The following is a 23618-nucleotide window of genomic DNA, read 5'->3' as shown; positions in this document are numbered from 1 at the left end:
TATCAGCAGCGTGGTTCTGCCGCAGAGTACAGCACCACCACAGTGAAATCTGTTCTGCCAATATAGGACTAGCACTTAACTATGTGTTACAGCTTACAACAGATAACATAAACATAGAAAACCTGTGCGCCTGTTTGTGATCTTCAACAAAAATCATAAAGTCATAAAATTGCTTTATAAGTGAAAACAGACTTACAATTTGATACTATTTTACACAAGTGAAAGAAGGTTTTTCTGTTCAGCCATGGCATTTATAAAAACTTTGTTGTGAAAGAATTGAAGCACAGGAAAAACATATATATGTGGGGGAGAGAGGTTAAGTGATTAGGATACATCTTTCAGTTTCCAACATTACAAACAGAGTTTTGTATAAATGTTTGTCACATTGTAGCACAAAGAACGTTCAGGTATCTGGGTGAAACAAGCAATCCCTGCAACAAAACAATCAATAACAAATCAAAATTGCACTAATATAAAATACAGATACAGAAATCAATCAATCAGAATACGTGTAAAGTGTGCTACTTACCCGTGAGGGTCTCAAGGCGCTGAGGGCAGGGGGTGATGCTACTGCTCCAAGAGCCAGGTCTTGAGGAGACTTCTGAAGGCGAGAAGGTCTTGGGTCTGCCGTAGGTGGGTAGGGAGGGTGTTCCAGGTCTTGGTGGTGAGGTAGGAGAAGGATCTGTCATCAGAGGTTGTTCGTTGGATGTGGGGAACAGCGGTGAGGGCGAGGCTGGCGGAGCGAACCTGGCGGGTGGGGGTGTAGAAGCTGAAGCTGAAATGTGAGGCCAAGGAGCCTGACATCCACCTCAAAAGGTAAGTGTGATTGTTAATAACATGTATCTTAAACACATGATAGCTCTGCAAAATGTATACTCTGTTACTGATAAAAATGTAAAGCTTTCCACCAGTTTCAAGTGATAGTCCTGTGGCTCAAAATGGCTAAATAACATCTCTCTGGACTACTCCAAACACTTGATTGAAGAAAAAAAAGGCAAATACAAATCACCGTCAGTATCCTAAAGCATGCAAAAAACATGGTATGACTAACATAAACAAAATATTGTGAGAAATTGGGTTGTTGGTTAATTGGGAGGTGGCAGCTGTTCAAGCAACAGTAATGATCCCTGGCAGGCAGAACCACAAAAAGTCACTACATTAACCTGTACTTAACCCTGGGCAGTCAGGTATGACTTAGAGTCAACGTGTAAGGTATTTATGCAGCAAATAAACAGTAATAATGCACAAACACAATAGAAGGAAAAATGCACACCAATTTATAAAAATAGTGTAAATTTGACACTAAAATGACAAAAATGAAATAAAATCCTAGTGACTGAAAGATCAAAGCACCAACCATGGACATCTTGTCTCACATGATCAGGTCAAAGTTGAAAAATTTGGATGACTGCGGTAGAGTGTGGGTCGAATATAAGAAGTTGATTTGCCCGGTCAGCACTTACCTTCAGACTTAGAATACATTTTGAACAAAAGCTTCTGAAAAGGTAAGGTTTAGTGGGACAAGGCTTCAGGCAGTGTCTGAGAAATTAGCGTCATTGCTGGGGACACACTTCACAAAGTCCCAATGAAGATTTGTACATTTTTGGAAGTAAAAAAAATTCAGTGGGATGAGGGAGGAAGCTGTAGCCGATGAGAGTTCAAGGAGGCCGCATACCCCTTTAGCGAATGACCACTAAAGACTGCAGCTGCGGAGAAGATCATAGCAGGAGCTACTGCGAAGTCAGGCTGACCGGTGATGCACCTTGGGCAGACAGGTGAGCATGTTGGTTCCTGTCTATTCTAAGTCCCATGTTTTGGATTTTGGTTATCTGGGCACCTTTAACACGACCATGATGGGTCCAGAGCTGCAGTGGTACCACTTGGGAGGTTACCCCTCACTCATGCGGGTACAGGTACCTGTTCAAGATAGTGAGATCCTGTTATGTCCCTGTGACTCTGAACAGAAGGCCAGCAATCTAGCACATGAAGTCACTCCAGTAGTCCTGGGTGAAGGTGAAGAAGCAGGGCTCAAGCAGCAAAGCAGTCCTCTGAGGGTGCAAGGCAGGTTCCAGGCAGCAAAGCTCCTTCCAGGTGCAGCAAAGCAGTCTTGTGGAGTACACAGCAAGGCCACAGCAGCAGGTAGACTTCCGAGGGTCCTTCTGCAGGTCTAAAAAGTGAACTAAAGAGTGGGTCTGGGGCCTTATTTTCATATCTGGTGAATTCTTTGAAGTAGGAAGTTGTTTCTAGAAGTGTTCCTTTGAAATGCTTGGAATTTACTGACTTCCGTGCCATGGCTCCAAGTTGACTGCAGAGGCAATGCAGTGGTGATAAGTGCTTTGCGTGAAGGCAGAGCACTTCCTATTCAGATGCAAGGGAACCTGTGCTTAGCACCGCCCCCTCCCTCCTGCCAGCAGATGGCCCATTCAGGTTCAGCTAACCCCTCTATTGTGTGACTGTCTGGAAGGAACGAACAAAGTCTAACTGTCAACAACTCCCAGTCACGTGACCTAGGATATGCTGCAGGCACCAAAAGTTTTTTTTTCAAAATTGCAATTTAAATTGGACTTTACCGTTAAAGAAGATTTTTAATTACAATTTCATAGATACCAAACATGAAATGCTTATCTGACCCAATCAAATGCTAGCACTTATTATTTGTAATAAGGCAACTCAATGTTATCCTAAGGGACAAGGAGCCCTTAATGTAGAGAAAACTAATTTAGAAGTTTTTTACTACCAGGACGTGTGAAACCTAAAAATATATGTCTAATCTTTTAATTGCAATACAGCATGCCCCACGGGCTACCTACGACCTACCTTAGGAGTGATTTATATGCAATAAAAGGGGAGTTTAAGGCTTGACAAGTGGGTAATATTGTCAGGTCAAATTGGCAGTATACAACTGCATATAGGTTACAATATCAGACCTGGGGCATGTTTTAAGGGGCTACTTAAGTGGGTGACACAATAAGTGGTGCAGACCAACTAATAGCATTTAATTAACAAGCCCTGGGATTATGGCACACCGATCTAATAGGGACATATAAATCAATCTGATATGCCAATCAGTTGTAAAGCAATTTTGCCAGGTTTAGGGGAGAGGGCACAGGCACTTTAGCACTGGTTAGGCACCCATATTACATCATGCATGACATGCTCCATGACATGATCTGTGACACCATTGATGACATGACTGCAACTTCTAAAATTAAATCAAACACGACACCACTGTACATGGCTGGGACTTCAGTTATATATATTTTAGGGCACAAGGGTACTCCAAGCAGCTATGTGGGTAGCACTCTGAAATGTTTCTGGATCCAACCTGATGCCTGGAAAATACTGAAAAGGTGAGGAACTTGCGTTTAAATAAATTACCTGAAAGAGTGTTACCCACGGTTCATAACTTGTTCTTTTGAAACTTTTCTTGTTAGTAAGATGGACCATGGCAGTTATGCTGTTTTGTTTCTTGCATCATATCAATGTTTGAGCTCAGTTATTCTCTAAATAAATCTTTAGGCTACATTTTTTTCAGTATATCTTCAGAAAGTTAATTTTTTAACGTTTATAATTGTCTTCACCTTGCTATTGATTGCAGGTCACCTCTGTTTTGGCAATAGGGTTGCAATCTTTCTCCGAAAAAAAACAGTGACTTGTTAATGTTGAGCTATATGTGAATGGGCAAAACTTTGTAGGTAAATAAGAATTTGTATAACATTTTGAGCATTTATCTTTAGAATGGTATTTATCCCTTTGTTCAGTTTATGAATCATTATGAAATACTTTAGGTAACTCATTAATTTTTTTAATCACTTTCTTCAAGTACTTGATGTTCTAAGTTTATATTACAAATGAGAAAAAAGACAGAATTTTACAGACTTTCCCTTTTTTTTTACTTGCTTGAGGTAGAAATACTGGACAAGTTTGTACAATACAGGCCAGGAGGCAATAGTCAGACATTTTGACTAGTTTTCTAGCTGTTTCTATTCAATTTCCATCTCTGAGAATTGTAAACAATCTGAGATCAACACAAGCTCCATCTGGCGTGAGTGTGTCAGAAACCCAATGCTATTTTGCCCCATGCTTTCTATTGGGTCTGAAGAATTGTACAATGCTCTAGATTTCACTTCATTCAGATAGCACTAATCTACATTTGCTAATAGTTGTCAGTGTATAGTTGGGCAGACTGTGCAATTGCTTCTTCACAACAGCAAATTAATAAATGAAACTGAATAGGAGGTGGTTTCAAGATTAGATCACACCATTCCATGATCCAGTTTGACAATTTGCCTATGAGTAGAAACGTGTTACCAAATGAATGATGTGTCAGTTGGCTAAAATTGACCAATTTTCTTGCCTGTGATGAGTCCCGAAAAAGCTTTGTAAATGGTGATCAGAAAGCACAAGCCTGAGAAATTGTATGGCTTTCTGATTAAGTTTTAAAAAACTCTAAAAGGTATAACAGTGAAGCAAGTCAAAGATCAGAAATGTAGTAATGGGATTGACAATTAGTACTTTAATTTAGTTTTCAGTGCTAAAGATTGCAGCGTATTTCCTTCTCCAATAATACATTCCCTCTTTACCAGTCTCTGGGGCTGCTTTTGCCTTTGAGAACAAATTATATAAGATTGTTAATGTAGCTGGGCACACCTCCCTAATCTCTGTCATTGGTGTGCTTAGTGTGTAGGATGTGGTCCTTGTGGAAGTAATTTGTACCAAATTGGTTTGAAATCTTTCATCCTGTTTTTTGAAGCAATTAACACGGTTGCTTATTGCTCCCTATCTTCAGTGAGTCACAGGTTCATATAAAAAAGCAGGTTGCAATGAGAGAGTGTTTATTGCACCTCGGAAGGCCGAAGGGCTAAGCTTGGGCTTATCCCATTGAGCTGATCTAGACTGAGGTCAAGCTCAATAAATACTGAAGAAGGTGAACACCGTAGGTGTGCAGAGAGGCTGGGCAGGCAGTTTCAAAATATGTAAATAAAACCAGTTGCACTTCAGACAGAAGATATTCTGGGAGCAGCCAACTGCTGATGTTTACAGCCTCCATGTCACAGAACATCTGCAGTACACCTTGGAAGTAGGGGAGTGTGCCTAAGCCAAGATCTACAGAATGTCTTCTGCCAACCCTCTTGGAAATACTAAAGAACAGTGAGTAATGCACTGAAAGTACTGCTATCATTGTTTGTCAATATTTTATATCTGTTCCTGATCACTGCCCTGAACCATTTCTGTGATCATCCAATGGAATTCTCTTCAAATTGAGAAGTCCAAGCCCACCTTTTCCCCACATCCTAAAAAAAGGACTACTCTTCACTATGCTACTAGAATATTTATGAAGTTTTCCACTTATTGCTGGACCTTGTTATGTTTTTGCTATATATATAATATAAATATAATCCACATTTGTAAAGCGCACAATCACCCGTAAGGGTCTCTAGGCGCTGGGACTGGGGCTGTCGGGAAGATTAAGCAAGCTATTGCCCAGAGTCACATGGTGCTGGGCTAATCTGCTGCTGGTGACAGGGATCCTACCGTGATCCCCAGATTCCGGAGTCAGTCGCCCTAGCCGTGGCGCCACACCTCTTCTTATAAAGGTGCCATGATAGTTTCCTCTGGCTTTGACCTCCCACATAGGGTATTCATAGACTTCAATGGAATGCCAAAAGAGAACACTTCTTGAGTGTTTCTTGATCCAATATTTTTATGAGCTGGTAGAAAAACTTTCATTTGATTCTTTTCTTGATAATTTTGACATACCATACATTAAGACAGACAGCCAAATTGTGTTTAGTTCAGGCTCTTATGCCAAGGAGCTTTCTCTAGCCTAATAGTTCACATGTAAATGTATAAAATGGGGGAGAATTCATCTTTAGCACAAAAGGCTTTATATGGAGCTGATCGAAGAGGTCTGTCTTCTCATTCCTACTGAAAATATTTGTAAATCATTTTTCAATCAATCAATCAATCAACACTAAATAAATTAGAAGGAATACTTATGAAATGCCCTCAACTTCACCATTTCCATTTGTGGTCCTACTTTCATAACCCAAATCCTCCTCCACCACCCACACCCAAAGTACAATTCTTCAATAGCAAAATGGGAGGAAATCTACTGTTTTGTAAAATGCCCTGAATCACTACATGTATAGTGTGGAGAGCTCGGCAGCCAGATTACTGGTTGGATGCAATCCATGCAATGTCTCATTACGTATTTCTTGACATGCATGCTTGATATCTAAAGTCAAATCAGAGCACAATGGGCATCTCAAACAACTTTACAAGCCAGGCAGGTGAAGGTTGTTGTGTACGTTTACAGGGACAAAAGAATGCAGCATATTTTACCGCCTGGGATAAAAACTGTGGCTGCTTAGTGGGTCTCTGAACCAAACATACATGACTGAAGCCAGTAGCAGTCTGGGAATGATAGGTACCTGCGTGATATTGTACTGAGTGATTGATCCTGTCCAGGAGAGTTAGAGGTGCAGGGTTGACTTCCAAGAATTTAGGGCCAGATTTACTATTGTGTTGTGTCATGCTTGCACCAATGTTGTGGCGCATCCATGATGCAAAATGATAGTAGACATTTACAAAGCCATGCAAGGGGTGATTTGTGCTGCCTTGCATGGCTTTGTAAAAAAACAAATGTAATGCATTTCAGCGGCTTGAGCTGCATTGCACTACTTTTCATTCTGGGAGGCATTGCATGGGTGGAATATGGGTGTGCAGACACACCCACCCGTTGATTTAACACAGTCCGAGATTTACAAAGGTTTGTAACCCTGGGATTGTGTGAAATATCTACACCGCCCAGAGGATGGCATTGACAACGAGAAATCTTTTAGTTATTTCCTCTTTTTACTTGTCCTGCATTCTGAAACAGTCATACAAAGAGGAACATGTCTTGGGGATTGTTTTTGTGCAGAAAGGTATCCCTTCTTGCACAAACAAATTCTCCTTGTAGTGCACGCAACCCTGCACCATGCTGCTAGGGTACCTGCATTGGCGCCAGGCTGCCTGAAGAGAAAAAGCACAAGGAAAGGACAGGAATGCACTGCATAATGCTAAATATGGAGCAGTCCAGCCCTTTCACGCTGCGCAGCAAGGTGGCTTGCTGAGTTGCACTTCACGAAAGTATGTTAAATATGCCCCTTAATTATGTAAATGGGGCCAAACTATTAATTTTAAAGCACAATATCACAAATATATTGGGAAAAAACATTTGTTTTACAGGCTGTTTTGAATAGTAATTTATGAAACATTCCAGTACCTCCATGGGCTGACTATGGCACCAAGGCATGCATGTGCAGATGAGAACATTGTGTGATGCTTGCTTCGCTGTGCCCAATACTTCTGATTCAGCTTTTCTAGGAAAGACCAAGTTTTGTATTTGCGAAGATCTTTGGGCTGCTGGATTCCAAACTTGGAGATGTCTAAAAGCTAGCACTACACTGGCATTGCACCCTTGAGTTGTTTTGAATAAATTATTTGTGAACAATAAAAAGTACACAATCTCTATGCCACTGAATGGCGTTTCTACCTGTTGGTATTGTGCTATGTTGTGTCATCATGAGATTCTCTAATGATATTCGTAGATATCATGCAAAGCAGAGGCTATATGTACAAAATACTAATATTAACTGCTAACTGTGTTGATCATCTTATTACAGAATAGTGCTATGAACACCAGACAATTATGTGTCTAGAAGACCAGAGATTTTGTGAAATATCAGTTCTTCGAGCAACAGTAAAAGTTGTGAAGTATACAAACCTGCCATAAACATGTTTCTAAGAAGGTTGAACCAACCTCAGTCCTGCCAGAGAGCAGTTTCCTGTCTGTTGATCAGCTGCCTGGTGCCAGCTTCTTTTGAGCAAAAGAGAGCAGATGGATGCCACCTCTCTAGACCACAGGCAAATGGGTACTCAAGAGATGGAGATATCCTGATTGGTGGTCTATTTCCACTCCATGCTGAGTCATATCCCGAGATCAGCTTCAGAGAGGAGCCCGCTCCGATTAGATGTCACACGTAAGATCTCAATCTATAAATGTATATTTAAAATGCTCTAAAAACAAATAATCATCAATGTAATGATGCATTCCTGCCATCTTGGTACTTCAAGCAAGAAGAGGGGAGTTGCTCATTCATCATTTTTGCCAAGAGTTTGAGATATTTTCTTCCTCCCATTATAAACCATGCATAGGTAAGAGGATTATCAAACCTCTTCCAACCTATCTTTTGATTGTTGTCCTGCGTATAGTGCAATCATGATATTAGGTATTTTTCAGATGCATGTTGTCATCTTCAACACAAGCACCATGGATTTGGTGCTCCATGGTATTATTAGTGATTGTGTGAGTATGTAGTATACACATCACCTTTAATTGCTAGCGGTGGTACTCCAAAACAGAGTTTTGGCATTGAAATGGAAAAGTGGTGGTAAACATGCACTGCCCACCTGTGCTAGATCTATGGCTACATTCGAGGTCAGATCAATTTCTGGAACCATCAAGTACACCAATAGCACATAGAGGTAAGATGCTAAAACTGAGACAGAGGGATGGTTACCACATTAGGTGTGATCCTCATGTTGGCTGGCCAACATTATGTTGGTTGGCTGGCTCTATGAAGAGATATAAAAGATGGTTTGCTGGATGATGGGTCACAGAGTCCTTACACGTGTTATGAAATGAGGCTAAGTATTTAATATGATAGATAATACATATTTTCATATGACAAATCAACAGAGATGTGATTGGTAACTGGATTAAGCTGGGAAACAGTAGAAACTCATAAGGCTATTTTCTTCCGCAGCAGCTTTAGGTACGTGGGTACTGCTAGCATTCTGTCTACATTCCATTATGCAAATGAATTCTAATTGCACCCGCAGTTTGGTCAATCAACAGCCTCTAGTTATTTCAGAAAAGTGTATGACAAAATATAGAGTACAAAAGTATTGTATGTAAATAACAAAAATATAAACTTGAAAAATACTGTCATTCAAAATCAACAATAGCAATGACAAAATTATATAGTATTAACATATCAATAACAGTGTATTTGTCAAGATGATATAACGAATAAATCTGGTAAAACAAGAACACTTTAATTTGTATTTTCCTTATATGCTTATATGGAAATACCTACAAAAATACCTCCTAACTAGAAATGTAGCCAATCACATTTAAAGGCAATACAGTTAACAAATAGATAAAAACTATTTTAAAAAGAGCATGAATACAACGCATAAGAAATACACAAATTGCTGCACAGCTAGCCTTAAGCAAAGGAGACCATCACTCTAACCAAACAGGAGCCCTTCAGCAACCTACACAAGGGATAAAAACTGGATGAAGTGGGAAAAATAAAAGTTGAGTAACTCTCGCCATAATCAAAACATCATTCATCTCCAACATAAAAATTAATTCTAATGAAAATGAATAAAATGCATACTCCTTTTTGGATATTTAAAGTATAAAACTTAATGTCTGAAACATCAAAACACAACTTCAAGAAAAGGGAACTGTGAATTACTGCACCAACCAACAGCAAGTCAAACAAGAAGGCATGGATTAAATAATGAAATATAAAATATTAGGAAGTATTTGTCATAATCTCATAGAATTAAATGTATTTCACTTGCATTTCTCATATTTATATAATTGTCCATATTTACATTTCCAGTGTAGCTATGTGCCGAACTTCACTGAAATTTAAACCCCTACAAAGCCATATGGGTTATGCACACACTAAAGAGAATGCAACCAATGAAAAAAAAATACTGAAAGTGAAATAATGACTGTTGAGAATGCAAAAAAAGATAATAATCCTTCAAACACAGCGGAAGCACAGGTTTGTATCTACTACAAGACTTAAAAGAAGATAGCACTAGCTGAACAACACTAGCAAGTAAAAGTTTCAAGGTTTTGGGGACAGCTGGACAAAGCATTTTTGCAGTTGCATACGGTCAAATTCACAGCATCAGGCCGTTGGAAATTCCAAAAATGCCATTTCTTATGTATAAACCTTACCGAACCACAATTTGGGTTTTCAACCCAATACAGATTTGGTATTTGGGAGAGACATGTTTGGGTTGTATGATTGAAAATCTTAGTGGTATGTATTATTGTTTTATAAAAAAGTCCAGTCACAAAACATTAATCTTTTGCCATCTCCTCAAAGAAGGTGGTAAGCCATTCAGAAAGAGGAAATGGTACCCCTTTCAGTTAGTGACAGTTGACAAAAACCTTTTGAAACCCATCTCATTTTCCTTTAAGAAAAGTGGGTTGCATTAAAAAAAAATATTTGTTTGAAGCAATCACAGACATAGTGGTCTTCTGACACAAGCAGGCCACCAGCCCTGTGATGAATCCCATTCCTAGTGGGTCGAATTTGCAACCTACCTTACTAATATTCATGAGGTAGGTCGAATTGCAATCCACTAGTAATTACTAATTTGTAATCCGATCTATTAGTAGATAGGTCAATTTGCAATTACCACACTGATCACAAAAATACAGGTCACAAATTGCGACCAGTAATTTTGCGACTGTTTCTTAATACATCCATCTCTTTATCCCTAACTTTCCTGAATAACTATAAGTCAACCTGTGCAGCTTTGACCCACACCACATTAGTGTCCGAATGATAGTATACCCCCTCCCTATGCAATCAGGTTTATCAAGATGTGCTAGAATAGATGAAAATGTTGAATAAAAAATGGAGCACGTTAAGGAAGCTGTAACTCATGGACTTTCACTGGTAGGACAGCCTTTCCAATGAGCCACATATTGAAGTTGGCTTCTATATGAGCTGGAATCAAATATGTAAGGTTATTCAACTTCTGAGGTTTCTTTTAACATGGTTAGAGTTGGACGAGGAAAAGCATCCAAAATATATGTTTTTATTTGAGATACAAGAAAGGTCGGACTAACTTTCCAAGACAATGGTACTTTTAGATGAAAAGCTATTGGATTATTCTGTTTCTTTCTGAATTAATAGAAACCTAGGAACTGAGAAGAAAGTCAGGCTTTATTTCCAACACAAGGCATTGCTTTTAATGAGAAGTGTTTTTTATGTTTGTAAATGTCTAGGATTGGTGTGCATTCTTGCCAATTATTGCATATGCTCCTCTAAATGATAGATGACGTAGGGAGCAGCAGGAATAAAAGTATTAATTTGAGGAGCAGCTGGAATACTCTGCAAATTAAAAGCCAGAGGCAAAAAGGAGAAACTTTAGGGACAGAGTGAATAGCATTATTATACTCAAACTCTGCCTGGGGCATATTGTGGCCCACAATGACTTTGTGTAGCATTGATATAACTATGCAAGTACTGTTCTAAGGATTGACAGGTTATCTCTTTAAATACATTTGAATGAAAAATGATTAAATAATTGGACTCTGACAGGTAAGCCCAGTACTTGTCAGAACTTTGAAATATACAAGGACCTTCTGTCTAAAAGTATAGAATTTGGTAAAACATGTGGATGAAAATTATCTGAGATAAATATCTTTTTCCATTTGCGAAGATGTAAGTCCAGTGCTTTCAAGAATTATACTGGACACTTCAGCTTACAATCATAAAATTAGGTAAACCACATAGATAGAAATATCTGAGATAAATAGCTTTGCTCTTTCTGAAGCTGACAAAGTCGTCATAAATTGTAAAAATTGGCCTTCTAAGAAAAGGCATTTAGAGTTACAATTATTAACTGGTCACTAAAGTTGATAAGTATACAATACAATCAATGGGAACAGTGTGCCAAGGATGGGGTGGAAAAGGCCCCAGAAATAACTATCCATAGCGACACACGATCCATAGTGAAAAGAAGTCTGTAGGAGCCTAACATAGGTTTTCAACTGCATGGGTACGCTTAGACTTCCATTTAAACTTTTGTATGTGTGTTGTACGATCCATCACACAAGCAAACTGTTAGACCTGAGAGCCTTAGGGTTCGCTTCCACTAACTTTTTGAGTGCTTCCCTCCAATATTCCGACCTTGTTTTTGTTTGTTTTAGGATTCTGTGCACTTTACCACTGCTGACTGGTGCTAAAGTGCAAGTGCTTTTTTCTTACTACATGGTAACATTAGTTCATCCACAATTGGCTACGACCGCCTGCAATGAGAAATCTCTCCGGGAGGAGGTCTAGCGCATTTTTTTCACAAACGCTCGCCAACTTACCATTGGGAGTCACTCAAGAAAAAACACTCTGCTCGCATCACTTCATGGAGTTTTGCTCAATTACGCACGGAGCGTACACAAACTCAGCTGGCAGAGCAGAATTCTTGGGCCACTCCTACAAGTTGAGATGATCAAGATTTTAGTTTTCTTTAACAAATCATTATTTTTAAAAACCTTAAATAATTTTAAACAGTAAAATTGTTCACTTTCCATAACAACACCATACATTTGTCAATGTTTTAACCCTACATACTCAAACGAACAAGGGACATAAGTAAACATGTATGGAGTTGTCCTACTCTAGTACATTTCCTAAAGAAAATTCCCTATTTATGCACATTATGGGATCTATTATGATGTAGGGCGGATCGCCACCGCCCGCATGGCAGTGGCAATCTGCCCTACATCTTGCCTCGCCTGCCTACTATTTCCCCCCGCCATATTATGATGACCGTCCACTGATTTTACACCCGGTTGAGGGGTCGACCAGGCAGAAAAGGGTTTCATACAGTGGCGGTGTCTGCTAGACACCACCAGCCATATTAGGATGCCAGCGGGAAGCAGCCTTTCCATGGCGGCGTTGATGCCACTGAAAGGCATGCGGATTCCTGGCTTGGGGGCCCGTTGTGGGCCCCCTGGATGTTGAGGGGGTGGGGGGACACAAGGGGGTCCCATACATTGGCATGGACGACGGGGCAGGAACCTCGCAGTGCCTGTCACATTGTGCATGCAAATGCACACAGTGCATCCACAGCATTATGGCGGGTGGTGAGCACCGCCCGCCACAATGTTGTGGATGAGGGATGCCAACACCACCGTGGCGGTGGCATCCTAATTGCTGGTGCAGGACCACCGCACCACTGGCGGCCAGTCCCAGCATCACAAACTAGAGTCCGCCTTCCATCCTAATAGGCCCCTTAGGGTGGTTGTTAGAACATTTCATTTCGATACAGAAAGACATCCGATGTTCCTTTTAGGATTGCCTATGTGTGGTTGTTTATTTATCACCACCTTCTGTCGTGCAACAAGGTCAACACGTTTCAAATTCCCTTTATTAAGGGTTATCTTCAGGACCAACACTGTTTCTGGATTGATGCTGGTATAAAACTACAAAGAGAATAAATTAAAGCATTTTTGTGAAGCATGCCATTTGAGGGTTATAAATATTTTTTTCTCTCTATTATCATCTATTATTATCTAGAAAAAGAGATGTATGTCCAAAATTTGGATTGAGTACTTCAAGCCAATCATTGATATTTTCCTTTGTCTCTTTGCCTCATTTCAATTGACTTGAAGTACTGCAAAAACAAAACCACCATTCCCACTCAAAAATCAAAGAATTCCTATAGCAAAAAAACAATAACCTAAAATATCCCATGCAACATAAGTGGAATCATGTATCTACAAAGCAACAATTTAAACTTAACTGGATGAATTACTCATTGCTGTCCCACTTACTAAACTAACTATAATGATTTCCAAATTAACGGAACCACTTTAACTAAACAAATTATCAAACACTAACCTAAATTCAGAACCACCAACGTACCACTATCATTTACAAATCATAAAAATATACCCTTACCTGAAACACAAAGCTGCACCCCCATAGTCATCACTATTGAAGACTAAAAACATGCAATTAGCATTAAAAAATTGCTGCAAATTTGAAATCAGTAAGCTACTACTGTTACATTGATCCAAGTGTAAAAATCATTATCAAATTGTTTAATAAAACAGTTTTATATTTTATATTTTTTTTAAATGATCAATAATGTATTAACAAAAACTGATTGATAAATGAGTAAGTCATTTACTGACAGCATTTATTATGATATAAAATGTCTTTTTTTGATTAAGCTCATATTTTATGTTACATCTACAAAAAACGATTTGAACATTTTTGATGTCAATAACAAGTGTCTAAGAAAATGATTTTATTTTTATAAATAATTTTACTTATTTTAATACATGTAATAAAAAATATTTAATAAATAATTTACAAAAGAGTGACTGAGACAGTTAATACCCCATCCATCAATACAAAATACCCAAGAAGGAAGGGTGCTCGAGTATGGGAAATCAGTACAGGCCATATGTACACGTAAATTTGAATTGTGGTATTCAGCACTCCAGAGAGAACTATTTTTAAAGTAATACAATGCAATCTCTAGTGAAGATCAATGTCTGAGCTTCCATATAGGACAATGAGCAAGTCACAATATTGCTCACTTCGTTATTGTTGCTCTTCTTCTAAAGGCATTTTTGATTGTAGCCATAGTCAATGCGTTTCATCCCTCTGTGGACTTTATCTGAGCTACAAGAATATATATACTATTTGCAATTTGTCCATGTAAAATTAAAACCATCATACATACAAAAACAACTGTAAAACTTGACTATGTGGCTCCTCTTTGATACAGTTCATCTGTTAATAATGCACATGAAACTGCATTGGATACATCCAAAAGCATGGACGGCATTTGAAATGTATGTTTCACCATTCAGGGCCTACACCGCTCAGCATTACCAATGGTGTCTTAATGTCATCAGTATGGTTAAACTTATCAAATGACCAAGTGCACCTACTTTTGTTTACTACCAACATATTAACCATAGTCATCTAATGTGTTATATTAGATGTATTAGATATAGTGTCACACAAATAGCCAATAAAAATTAGATCCACTTTCAATGAAAATCGTTTTATAAAACTGATTAGGTCCCACTCAGGACTATATACTAAACCTCCTATTCTACATCACAGTATAAAAGATCCTTTAATATGGAACCTTTTTGTTATTGACCCACACTTTTCTATAAATTATATATCTATAAACTTTTCTTAATTTAAGTCCATTTTCGGATGTCTGTATTGTTTGTAGTCCTCCAAAAATCTGAAGGGATTGATCTCTGCGGTTCTAAAAAAATTAATAAAATAAATTCATGACACTACAGACCAGACCTGATGCCTAACATAATATATTTTATTTGAAAAATGCCTCTGCTGATTGTTCCAAACAACAGTCTAACATTTAGATCTTGATCCTGCGGGTTACCAGCAACAGGTAATCCAAAACCACATACTCCCCTGGGACCATAAATTCACCTCACATCACACAGGTAATAAACGCTGGAATCATGTTTTTGTAATTCTCTGGATTAATTATCTTTAGTCCCTAACTAATCTTTTCACTGAACAAAAGTTCTTTCCTCTGGTCAATGGACCATTTAGTTGGAACTAGTTGATGGTGAAATGACGTAAGATTTCTAATTACTTACACATTAGAAATGATCACAGAGTCGGGATGTCTTTGAACATTTTATCTCAGATTAAATTCTTGTGAACAATTTACACAGCACGGAATAAACTCTGTCTCTCTCAGGAAGGAAAATTCTAAATATCAATCAAGAATACATTCATTTATACTTTGCAATGACACTGCTTGGAAAGGAGAGGACAGAGAGAAATTCACGTAAGTGCATATACAGATATAGATATGATTACCAACTATGGTGTGGAAACCAACTCCCAGGCCTAGGAATTGGGAAGGGGCCCCCAGGAAAGATCTGCCAAACAAAGGCTTCAGGACAGGATTCAGGACAAGACAGACGACCTCTCTATCACCGACGCTTGCGTAGCACCCCTCTCTGCCACTCTCTTCCTCCTCGAGATTCTTCTACGATCTTCTTCTAAATTAATTTGCTTAACATAATTGGTTCTCAAATTTGATTCTTCTTCAGCATCAAAATCTGGGACTTCTCTATGCTCTCCGATGGGAAACAACCTTTACAACGCAACTTTTACATCGCACTACCATTACAGCGCATTTTAAACATCGCAACAACCTTTACATCGCATGCCATTATAACGCAGACATTACATAGCATGTCACTAGAACACATACCATTACAACGCATGTCACTACAACTCAGGCATTACATCACAAGACATTACAAAGCATACGATTACAATGCATAGTACCCTTAAACTATCCAGCACTTACCTTACTGTTGCACTCACTGGAGTTAGAATAGTAATTATTACCCCTACACTATCCAACACTTACCCTACTGTTGCACTCACTGGAGTTAGAATAGTAATTATTACCCCTAAACTATCCAACACTTACCCTACTGTTGCACTCACTGGAGTTAGAATAGTAATTATTACCCCTACACTATCTAACACTTACCCTACTGTTGCACTCACTGGAGTTAGAATAGTAATTTTTACCACTTCACTATCCAACACTTACCCTACTGTTGCACTCACTGGAGTTAGAATAGTAATTATACCCCCTACACTATCCAACACTTACCTTAAATGCGATGTAATGGTATGCGTTGCAAATGTATTTTGCGATGTAATGAAATGCGTTGTAAAGGTAATTTGTAAAAATGCGTTGTAGTGACATGCAATGTAAAATCATGCGATGTAAAGGGTCTTTGCGATATAAAAAATGCGCTGTAAAGGCATGCGTTGTAATGGTATGCGTTGTATCGTCCTACCTCCCCTCCGGCAGCGTCCCGGTCTCCTGTCTCCTCTGTGCTCTTAGCTCTGAATAACTAACTAACTAATGCTGCATTCAATTATACTTTTCTGTATGCTTGGACCACCCATTAATGTTTCAAATTCATGAAACTCCAAATTCTGATTGGACAGGCAAGGAGAGGTGCTCATCACACTATGCTTATTTCATAATATTTTCTGTCAGCTCTTTGTTTAAAATCCCACACCTTACATTTTATACATCAGTCTTTATTCCCACCCGTATTCACAATGTAACTGTAGCAATTTAGAGAAAAAAAACGGTAGTTATCATGCATTTCAGTGAACTGTCATTCCGGTTACCATGAATGTAACAGTTTTTCAGCCTTGACCAAAGTTCAAGTTGACATGGCGTCTTCCAGCTAGGTTTCATCACACATGCGTAGCAGAACGAGAGGGAATTGACTGTGGCTCATAACTGCAGGCCCATAATAAGAGCTATTGAACGAGTCAAAAGACAAATGTAAAAATCTAAAGTAAATGGTTTCACTGTATACCACCTATATGTACTCTAATCCCATGTACTTATTATTATTATTCCCGCATTAGCATTAGTATAATAGCTGGGTTTAGTGTTACAGCAAGCAGGTGGCAAGCATGTGAGTTTCAAGCGGCCATCTTGTTAGCGCAAGTGCAGAAAGTTTCCCTCCAAGCATAGATACGTCATACTACTTAGATGCAGTAGATGCATGCGCACTAAAAATTTCAGTTAGCGGCCATCTTAGCATCACTCTTGAGTTGCTGGTTAGTAAAACACATATGCAAGCTTCATTCTGATACTCAAGTGTCATGTAAAAGCATGTTATTTCCACAAACAAGTTTTAATATGGGGTTACATGAGAAGATTGCATCCAAGCAAGTCTCTTTTTCATGAGCCCTTTCTCCATCATCAGATTGCCCCCAAATGACAAGGTGTGAAAATTGCCAAAGTCGGGTAAAGAATACTAACGACAACATTATACAACCTTGATAATGTTTCAAAATCATCTCACATAATCATAGGTAAACTATGACACTTTGTTTTAATGTTCCATAGGGTGTGCGCAGAGTGTAGAAGCGCCAAACCAAAATTGGGTACTCTCAGAGAAAATCATATATCCTTTTTAATGTTTCAAATCAGCCTACGTAACTTGGGGGTGAACTATATCATTTCCATCAGGCATTTCATACAGCGCGTTCACAGTGTTTAACTGCCACACTGCTTGTGATGTGCTTTGTAGATGATTAACAAGAGACCCTTTGACATCTCCAAGGAAAGGTTACAAATTAAAATGGGATTTACATCATAACTCCCACCGCCAGGATGATGTTTATGTTAAATAATTATCTACACGTTGTAATGTTATGAAAAACAACGCAATGCTTACCAGTGAACAATGTTGTTCCTGTTTGGCATTCCGAGGCGCATGCTCACATTGTATAAAGCGCCACCAGGGCCTGACTGGTAAGTCCGGGCACCGGGCAATCCCCCGGTAGGCTGGAGGGGGTGGGGGCCGGTTTTGTGACAGGGGGCCGGTTCTGTTGCTGGGGCTGATTTGAGCGCGTGGAACTGACCCCTGCGTGAGTCAGAGACAGTCATTACATTAAGAACAGCCAGGCATTACCTCCTCTTTCCTCCTTTCGTTTATTTGCTCCCTTGTGAAAAGGATCCAAAAAAGAAAATCACGTTTGCTGGAAACGTCTCTTTTTCTGACATTTTTCAATTTCTAAGTGTGCAGCCCCGGGGTGGAGAGAAATAAAACATTCGGAATATAAAAAAATAACTAACTAACTAACAAACTAAAGCAAGACAGGGTAGTTGCAAGGTGGCCAGATTGATTTATTCACACCTAAACCCATTAGCGCCACTGTACAGTGTATGACAGTGAAGTGCTACTTTTGTTTTCTCATCTCTCAACATTGCTTACCCTGGGTGGGAAAGTGCACTATTTCTGGAGGTACTGAAATACCTGCTTGATGGGTGAATTGGAAAACAAAGTATGTACAGCGGCTTTGTGTTCACAAACGTGGTCTTTTTAAACCAAACTGCTTATGTTTTGTAAGGATATTAGCAATGGGCATTGAAACGTGTCCCTTCTAGGCCCTGTAGTAATGGCCTTAACTTTTCAGGCAAAATCACTCACTTATTTCTGAATGAGTGTTAAAAGAAAACGGTAACCATGTTGTTTCCTGCTTACATTTCACATGCTTTACTTAATCTTGTATTCCCTATGAGTGTTAGCTTTTTCTAGAATGTTGTAAACTTTTTTTTTAAGCCAGCATATTGCTCTTGTCTAGTGCGCAATTTGAATTAAGTCACATCCAGGTGTTCATAGTGGGTCAGTGCAGTGCAAGTTTCTCTCAGTGGGGCAGTATGGTGAGACCCAAGTTCAGCCTTCATGACCAGTCTACCAGACCACTCTCCTGAGGGAGCACATTCCCATGCTAAACCTTAGAAGGCCCCACAAGACCTTAGAAGCCCTCGTGTCTTAGCACCAGCAGGTGGACCCTAGCAGTGGCAAGTGTGGGTTAACCTAGAAGGCCTGTCCGCCACAATTCATTCTGAAGTTCACCTTCAGTCTTGCAGGCAGGCCTACGAAGCAGTACACCGTAGAGTGACAGTGACTTTGTCACTGAGGTCACAGGACCCTTGAGCAGGGTGGCTCTAGGGCAGTCCGACCGCACCAGGCGCTGACCAGCCGCGGTCCATGCAGGTAACAGCAGTGAAGCAGAGAGGCCGGGTAAGGGGGTTTTTGAGAGATGATGCAGAGGGAAAATTAAATACATACTTAATTTTCCCTCTGCATTGCCCCTCAAAATCCCCCTTTACCCTGCCCCACCTCCCACCGCTCTTACCTGCACGGACCACGACTGGTGCTGACTTCAGGTGGGGGCATCATGTTTGCAAGTATAATATGGTTTGAAAAGCACTTGCTGCCTCCTTCCTGGCCTCCAACAATTTTCTGCAACAATAAAAATGTCATGATAACTCCAGTGAATCATCTTCTTAGTAGAGACAGAAGGTGTTTAGTCTAGTGGACGTTTTGACTCATGGAAAGAGGGTTAATGTGCCTGCTGCTAAGAACATGTACCATACAGATCACAAAGTGCAGATAATGTAAATAGTGTAACTGCAACAAATGAAACTGGTACTAGAATGCTTGTTTCCAGTTCAGGGAGGACCTGGCTTGGCAGTTTGGGCTGGGCTGTTTCCATTGGGCACAGGGTCAAGACTGATTTGCATATAGCTGGGGTCAAACTGGAATGGCATGGTGAGCAAAAAAACAATGGATTTAGGCCCAGATCTCTGTACTGAGGTGAATGCGTGACATTGTTATGCATTCTGTTAACCAATTGTTTTTGCATAATGTAAAAAGGTCAGTGGGTTCCTGCTTTTGCCAGAGAGGCCCTATTGTTACTTGCAGTTAATAAGTTAAAATCCTAACATAGAACAGTGAGCTATTAACTGTCATCTAAGAGCTGCATGCAAACTGCAAGGTATAAATTAGAGTGTTAAGGTTTTTTCCCCAGTCTTTGATTATCCTAATGTTACAAAAAAGGGTTTATTTGGGTAGAAATGAATTCTGATTATTAAAGAGAACCCCCAACCATGTTATTACATTTTAAATTCTGAGTTTGTGTTTCTCTAGAACAATCACTATTAAGTTATGCTGTTTACCAGTATGGTTGTCATGTGACTCCTAGACCTTGTAGTCCTTTTTCTTATGTAACATTTCCTATTCAGCCATTCACACTCGTAAGATTGATTGTCTCTGTGTAATATGTGTGATGTAAAGCGCTCTGACACCCTACACGGGTATAAGTGGTGCTGTAAGTTTTCTGATACTTTATTATTTTGACATTTTTACACATGCTAACAGCCTCTGCAAAGATTTTTACTTATTAGTACCAACCGCAGCAGTGAGAAAGGTGACCAGTCAATCTTTTCATTGGGCCCTCCACTTCACAGCAGTCACATTTCTTACTAACTTTTGATACATTTGAGGTATAAAACAATGTCTTAGTTAAAATTGTCCGATTATGCAGCAGATGATGTATTATGTGGCAAATATGACAGAGCCATAATTATGTGGAAAACATTTGCAAACTAGGATATTTTGCCATTCATGTTTGAACTGCTCTTCTGGAAAAGGGAGGAGAAGTGCTGATGACAGAAACTCCATGGCTGGGAGACAAAAGGCTTGCGATTCCACTTTTAAGGATATTTGGGACATTCTATGATTGGAAACGTATCCCACTTTGTGAATGTATTTTAATGTCAATAACTAATATTAAACCTTAAATAAACATGTGTATCCATTGGTTAAATTAAATAATATAATAAGCTGTAACCAGTTAGTGAAATAGAAAGCAAATACTAAAAATTGGGATATTTTTCTCTTTCTGCCACACCTTTGACTCCGCCCACTGACCCCAATCCATGGCTTATTCAGCCCTCTGATTCTCCGCCCACAGTTCCCCTACTTTTTTTCCCCCACTTCGACCACTGGGTGGTGGGCGCTGGGCGGCACTGTATGGGGGCGTCCCGACCGGGCCAGAGAAATGGAGTAAAAGCAAAAGGGGCCTAAAGGGGCAAGGAGCAGCAGGGCTAGGCCCTGGCCCTGGCCCGGTTCCACAGCGTAGTGGTTTTATTTGTTCTGAGCAGGGGCGGAGCGGGTGGTGGCTGGCATCAGGCTCTAGGCCAGGCAGGCTCTGATTGATGACTCGGGGAGCGGCTACCCCGGACCCCGATCCTCCATGTAACTTAGCCAGCCATGAGCCATCACCACCCCTCAGAGGTCGAAACATGCTACATGCATCAACCTGGAATCCAGGAGGACCTTGAGGGCATGTGGTGAGCAGGGACAGGAGGAGGCAGAGAACCTTCACTATATTTCAGCTAAAGCATCACTCTGGGCTTTTCCAGAACTCATTAGAGAATACATACACATCAAAATTAATTGGAAAAATGTTGCACCACCCAGCTACAAAGATCATTCATTCTGTATAAAAAGCAAACAAAAAATGCCTCAACCTACGCACAGCATTGCTGCAAACGGGTTAGCAAATGTTTAAAATAAATAAAGTGGGTGCTCAGTGTCCCATACTGCTGCATTCACCTCAGAAGTGCAGTCACTGACATATTACAGTTATTACACCCTGGCAGTGACGTGCTGCACCAAGAAAGGAAATCAGTCCTTTATGGAAGTGTTACTTCTGGCCGCACTAAAGAGTAGCAGGTCTTTGCAAAAGTGTTGGTACCACAAGGGTTGAAGTACTCATTGTCTTGTACACTTTTTACTCTGAAGCCTTGCACAATTGTTTGAATTTAAGTGCGTTTTTAAATGACTTTATGCTATTTTATATAAAGAATAAATTGGTTATATTTAAATTCATGTTCCGTGCTCGACATTTCATTTTATAGTGTTCTCTGTAGGAATGTCTGTGATTTATGACTGGGTATCCTGTTGCTCCATAAGGTAATCATTTACTATGCTTTAAAAGTGAATACAATCTAATATCTAATGAAAAATGTGTTGAAAAATGCTTTGTTTTGGCCTTTCTGTCTCAAATTTTCTTGGGTGGACAATCCCCCAAACTCCCCCTAGTAGTGGTTGTTCACTGTGCTTGCTCGCTACACACCATGTGGGGGCTGGTCTCACTTTTACTTTGTTCTCTCTGATTCACTTCTTGTATTTATTTTTGGTGCTCTCTGAAAGAAGGTCTATGGGTACATATGACTTGGTGGGTAACCTGGTGCACTTTAAGGTCATCATCTACTATTTACTGTGCTTTGAAAGTTGATACAATTAAATATGTAAAATTCACCATTTTGGGCTGTCTTTTTTCAGTAGCAGTCGGTCTCGCTCGCTGCACTCGCTTGCTACGGGCCGGATGGGGGCTGGTCTGGAAACATGTGCCAGGGCTGCTTTCAGTTCCCACTCCGGCCCTGAGCACCACAGCATTTTGGAATGTGTTTTTATAATCAGAAGTAGGACTACCCTCATGGCCACAGCCTCCACATTTGAAGGAGAGAGGCTTTATATGAACATGTTATTTACAAGTATGTTAGTATTTACAAAACTACAATTGTAAATTCATATTCCTTTTTTATTAAAGGGAATTTGTAGTGTATTTAATGGGTATCTACCACTATAAGCCTTTTAATTAGTAACCTATTGTAAACGGGAAGTCTGGGGAAAACATAACTTCCATTTGTCATTGTTATCATATTCAGGAGACAACTCCAGCGCTAAACTGAGTCACCTAATATGTGGTGTTTCACCCCATTTTTGCAAATTCATATTCTTACTCTCAAATTCCATATCGCAGTGTATATGCTATGTCTAATTTCTAGAGATTTATATTATCATTATCAAATTAGAAAAGCTGCATATTGCATGATATATAATGCATTAAAGATGTTACACACCTCTATGTCTATTTATTTGTGGCAAATTGTAAAAGGAGAAATCTAAGGAAAATATCAATACTTTTGTCCTTAATATCGCATTCAGTGGATAACACATGTGATGACTCAAGGGCTCGATGCGGGCACCTTCTATGGCGTTCCACTCCATTTTTTGTACATTCATATTCTTACTCTTTTCAACTGAAATTTTACGGATAAATATAATATATATTACAACTGTATTTGCACTCAAACAACATAAATTATAACTGCTAACTGTAGAAAATTGGATTAATAGTTATGTAGGATGTGGGGCCTACACAAGTATTAGATCCACAATTTCACTTTAGTGGGAAACAAGCAGCCCACACAACACTTTCCAGAATCATTGAAGGTGCCACTATCCACCTAGGTATAAAAAAGATGCAAATTAGCTGGGCATTATGGGGTGCTTTTCTTTTTTTTTTAGAGTTTTATATAGCGCGAACTAG

General features: G+C 39.5%; 1 protein-coding gene across 1 annotated transcript in view; it reads left to right on the top strand.

Annotated features, from left to right (window-relative positions):
* The window catches only part of LOC144797867 (vomeronasal type-2 receptor 26-like), a 124357-nt gene that overhangs the window by 45186 nt on the left and 55553 nt on the right, over positions 1 to 23618 (top strand). The window contains exon 2 of the mRNA XM_078668669.1: positions 7797 to 8027. Within this exon, the coding sequence (XP_078524795.1) occupies positions 7797 to 8027 (231 nt within the window). The remainder of the gene's footprint in view (positions 1 to 7796; positions 8028 to 23618) is intronic.

This window comes from Lissotriton helveticus, chromosome 12, assembly GCF_964261635.1.
Source record: "Lissotriton helveticus chromosome 12, aLisHel1.1, whole genome shotgun sequence".
Taxonomy (NCBI): domain Eukaryota; kingdom Metazoa; phylum Chordata; class Amphibia; order Caudata; family Salamandridae; genus Lissotriton; species Lissotriton helveticus.
The sequence above is the reverse complement of the archived record's forward strand: the minus strand, read 5'-3'. Positions and strand labels throughout refer to the sequence as shown.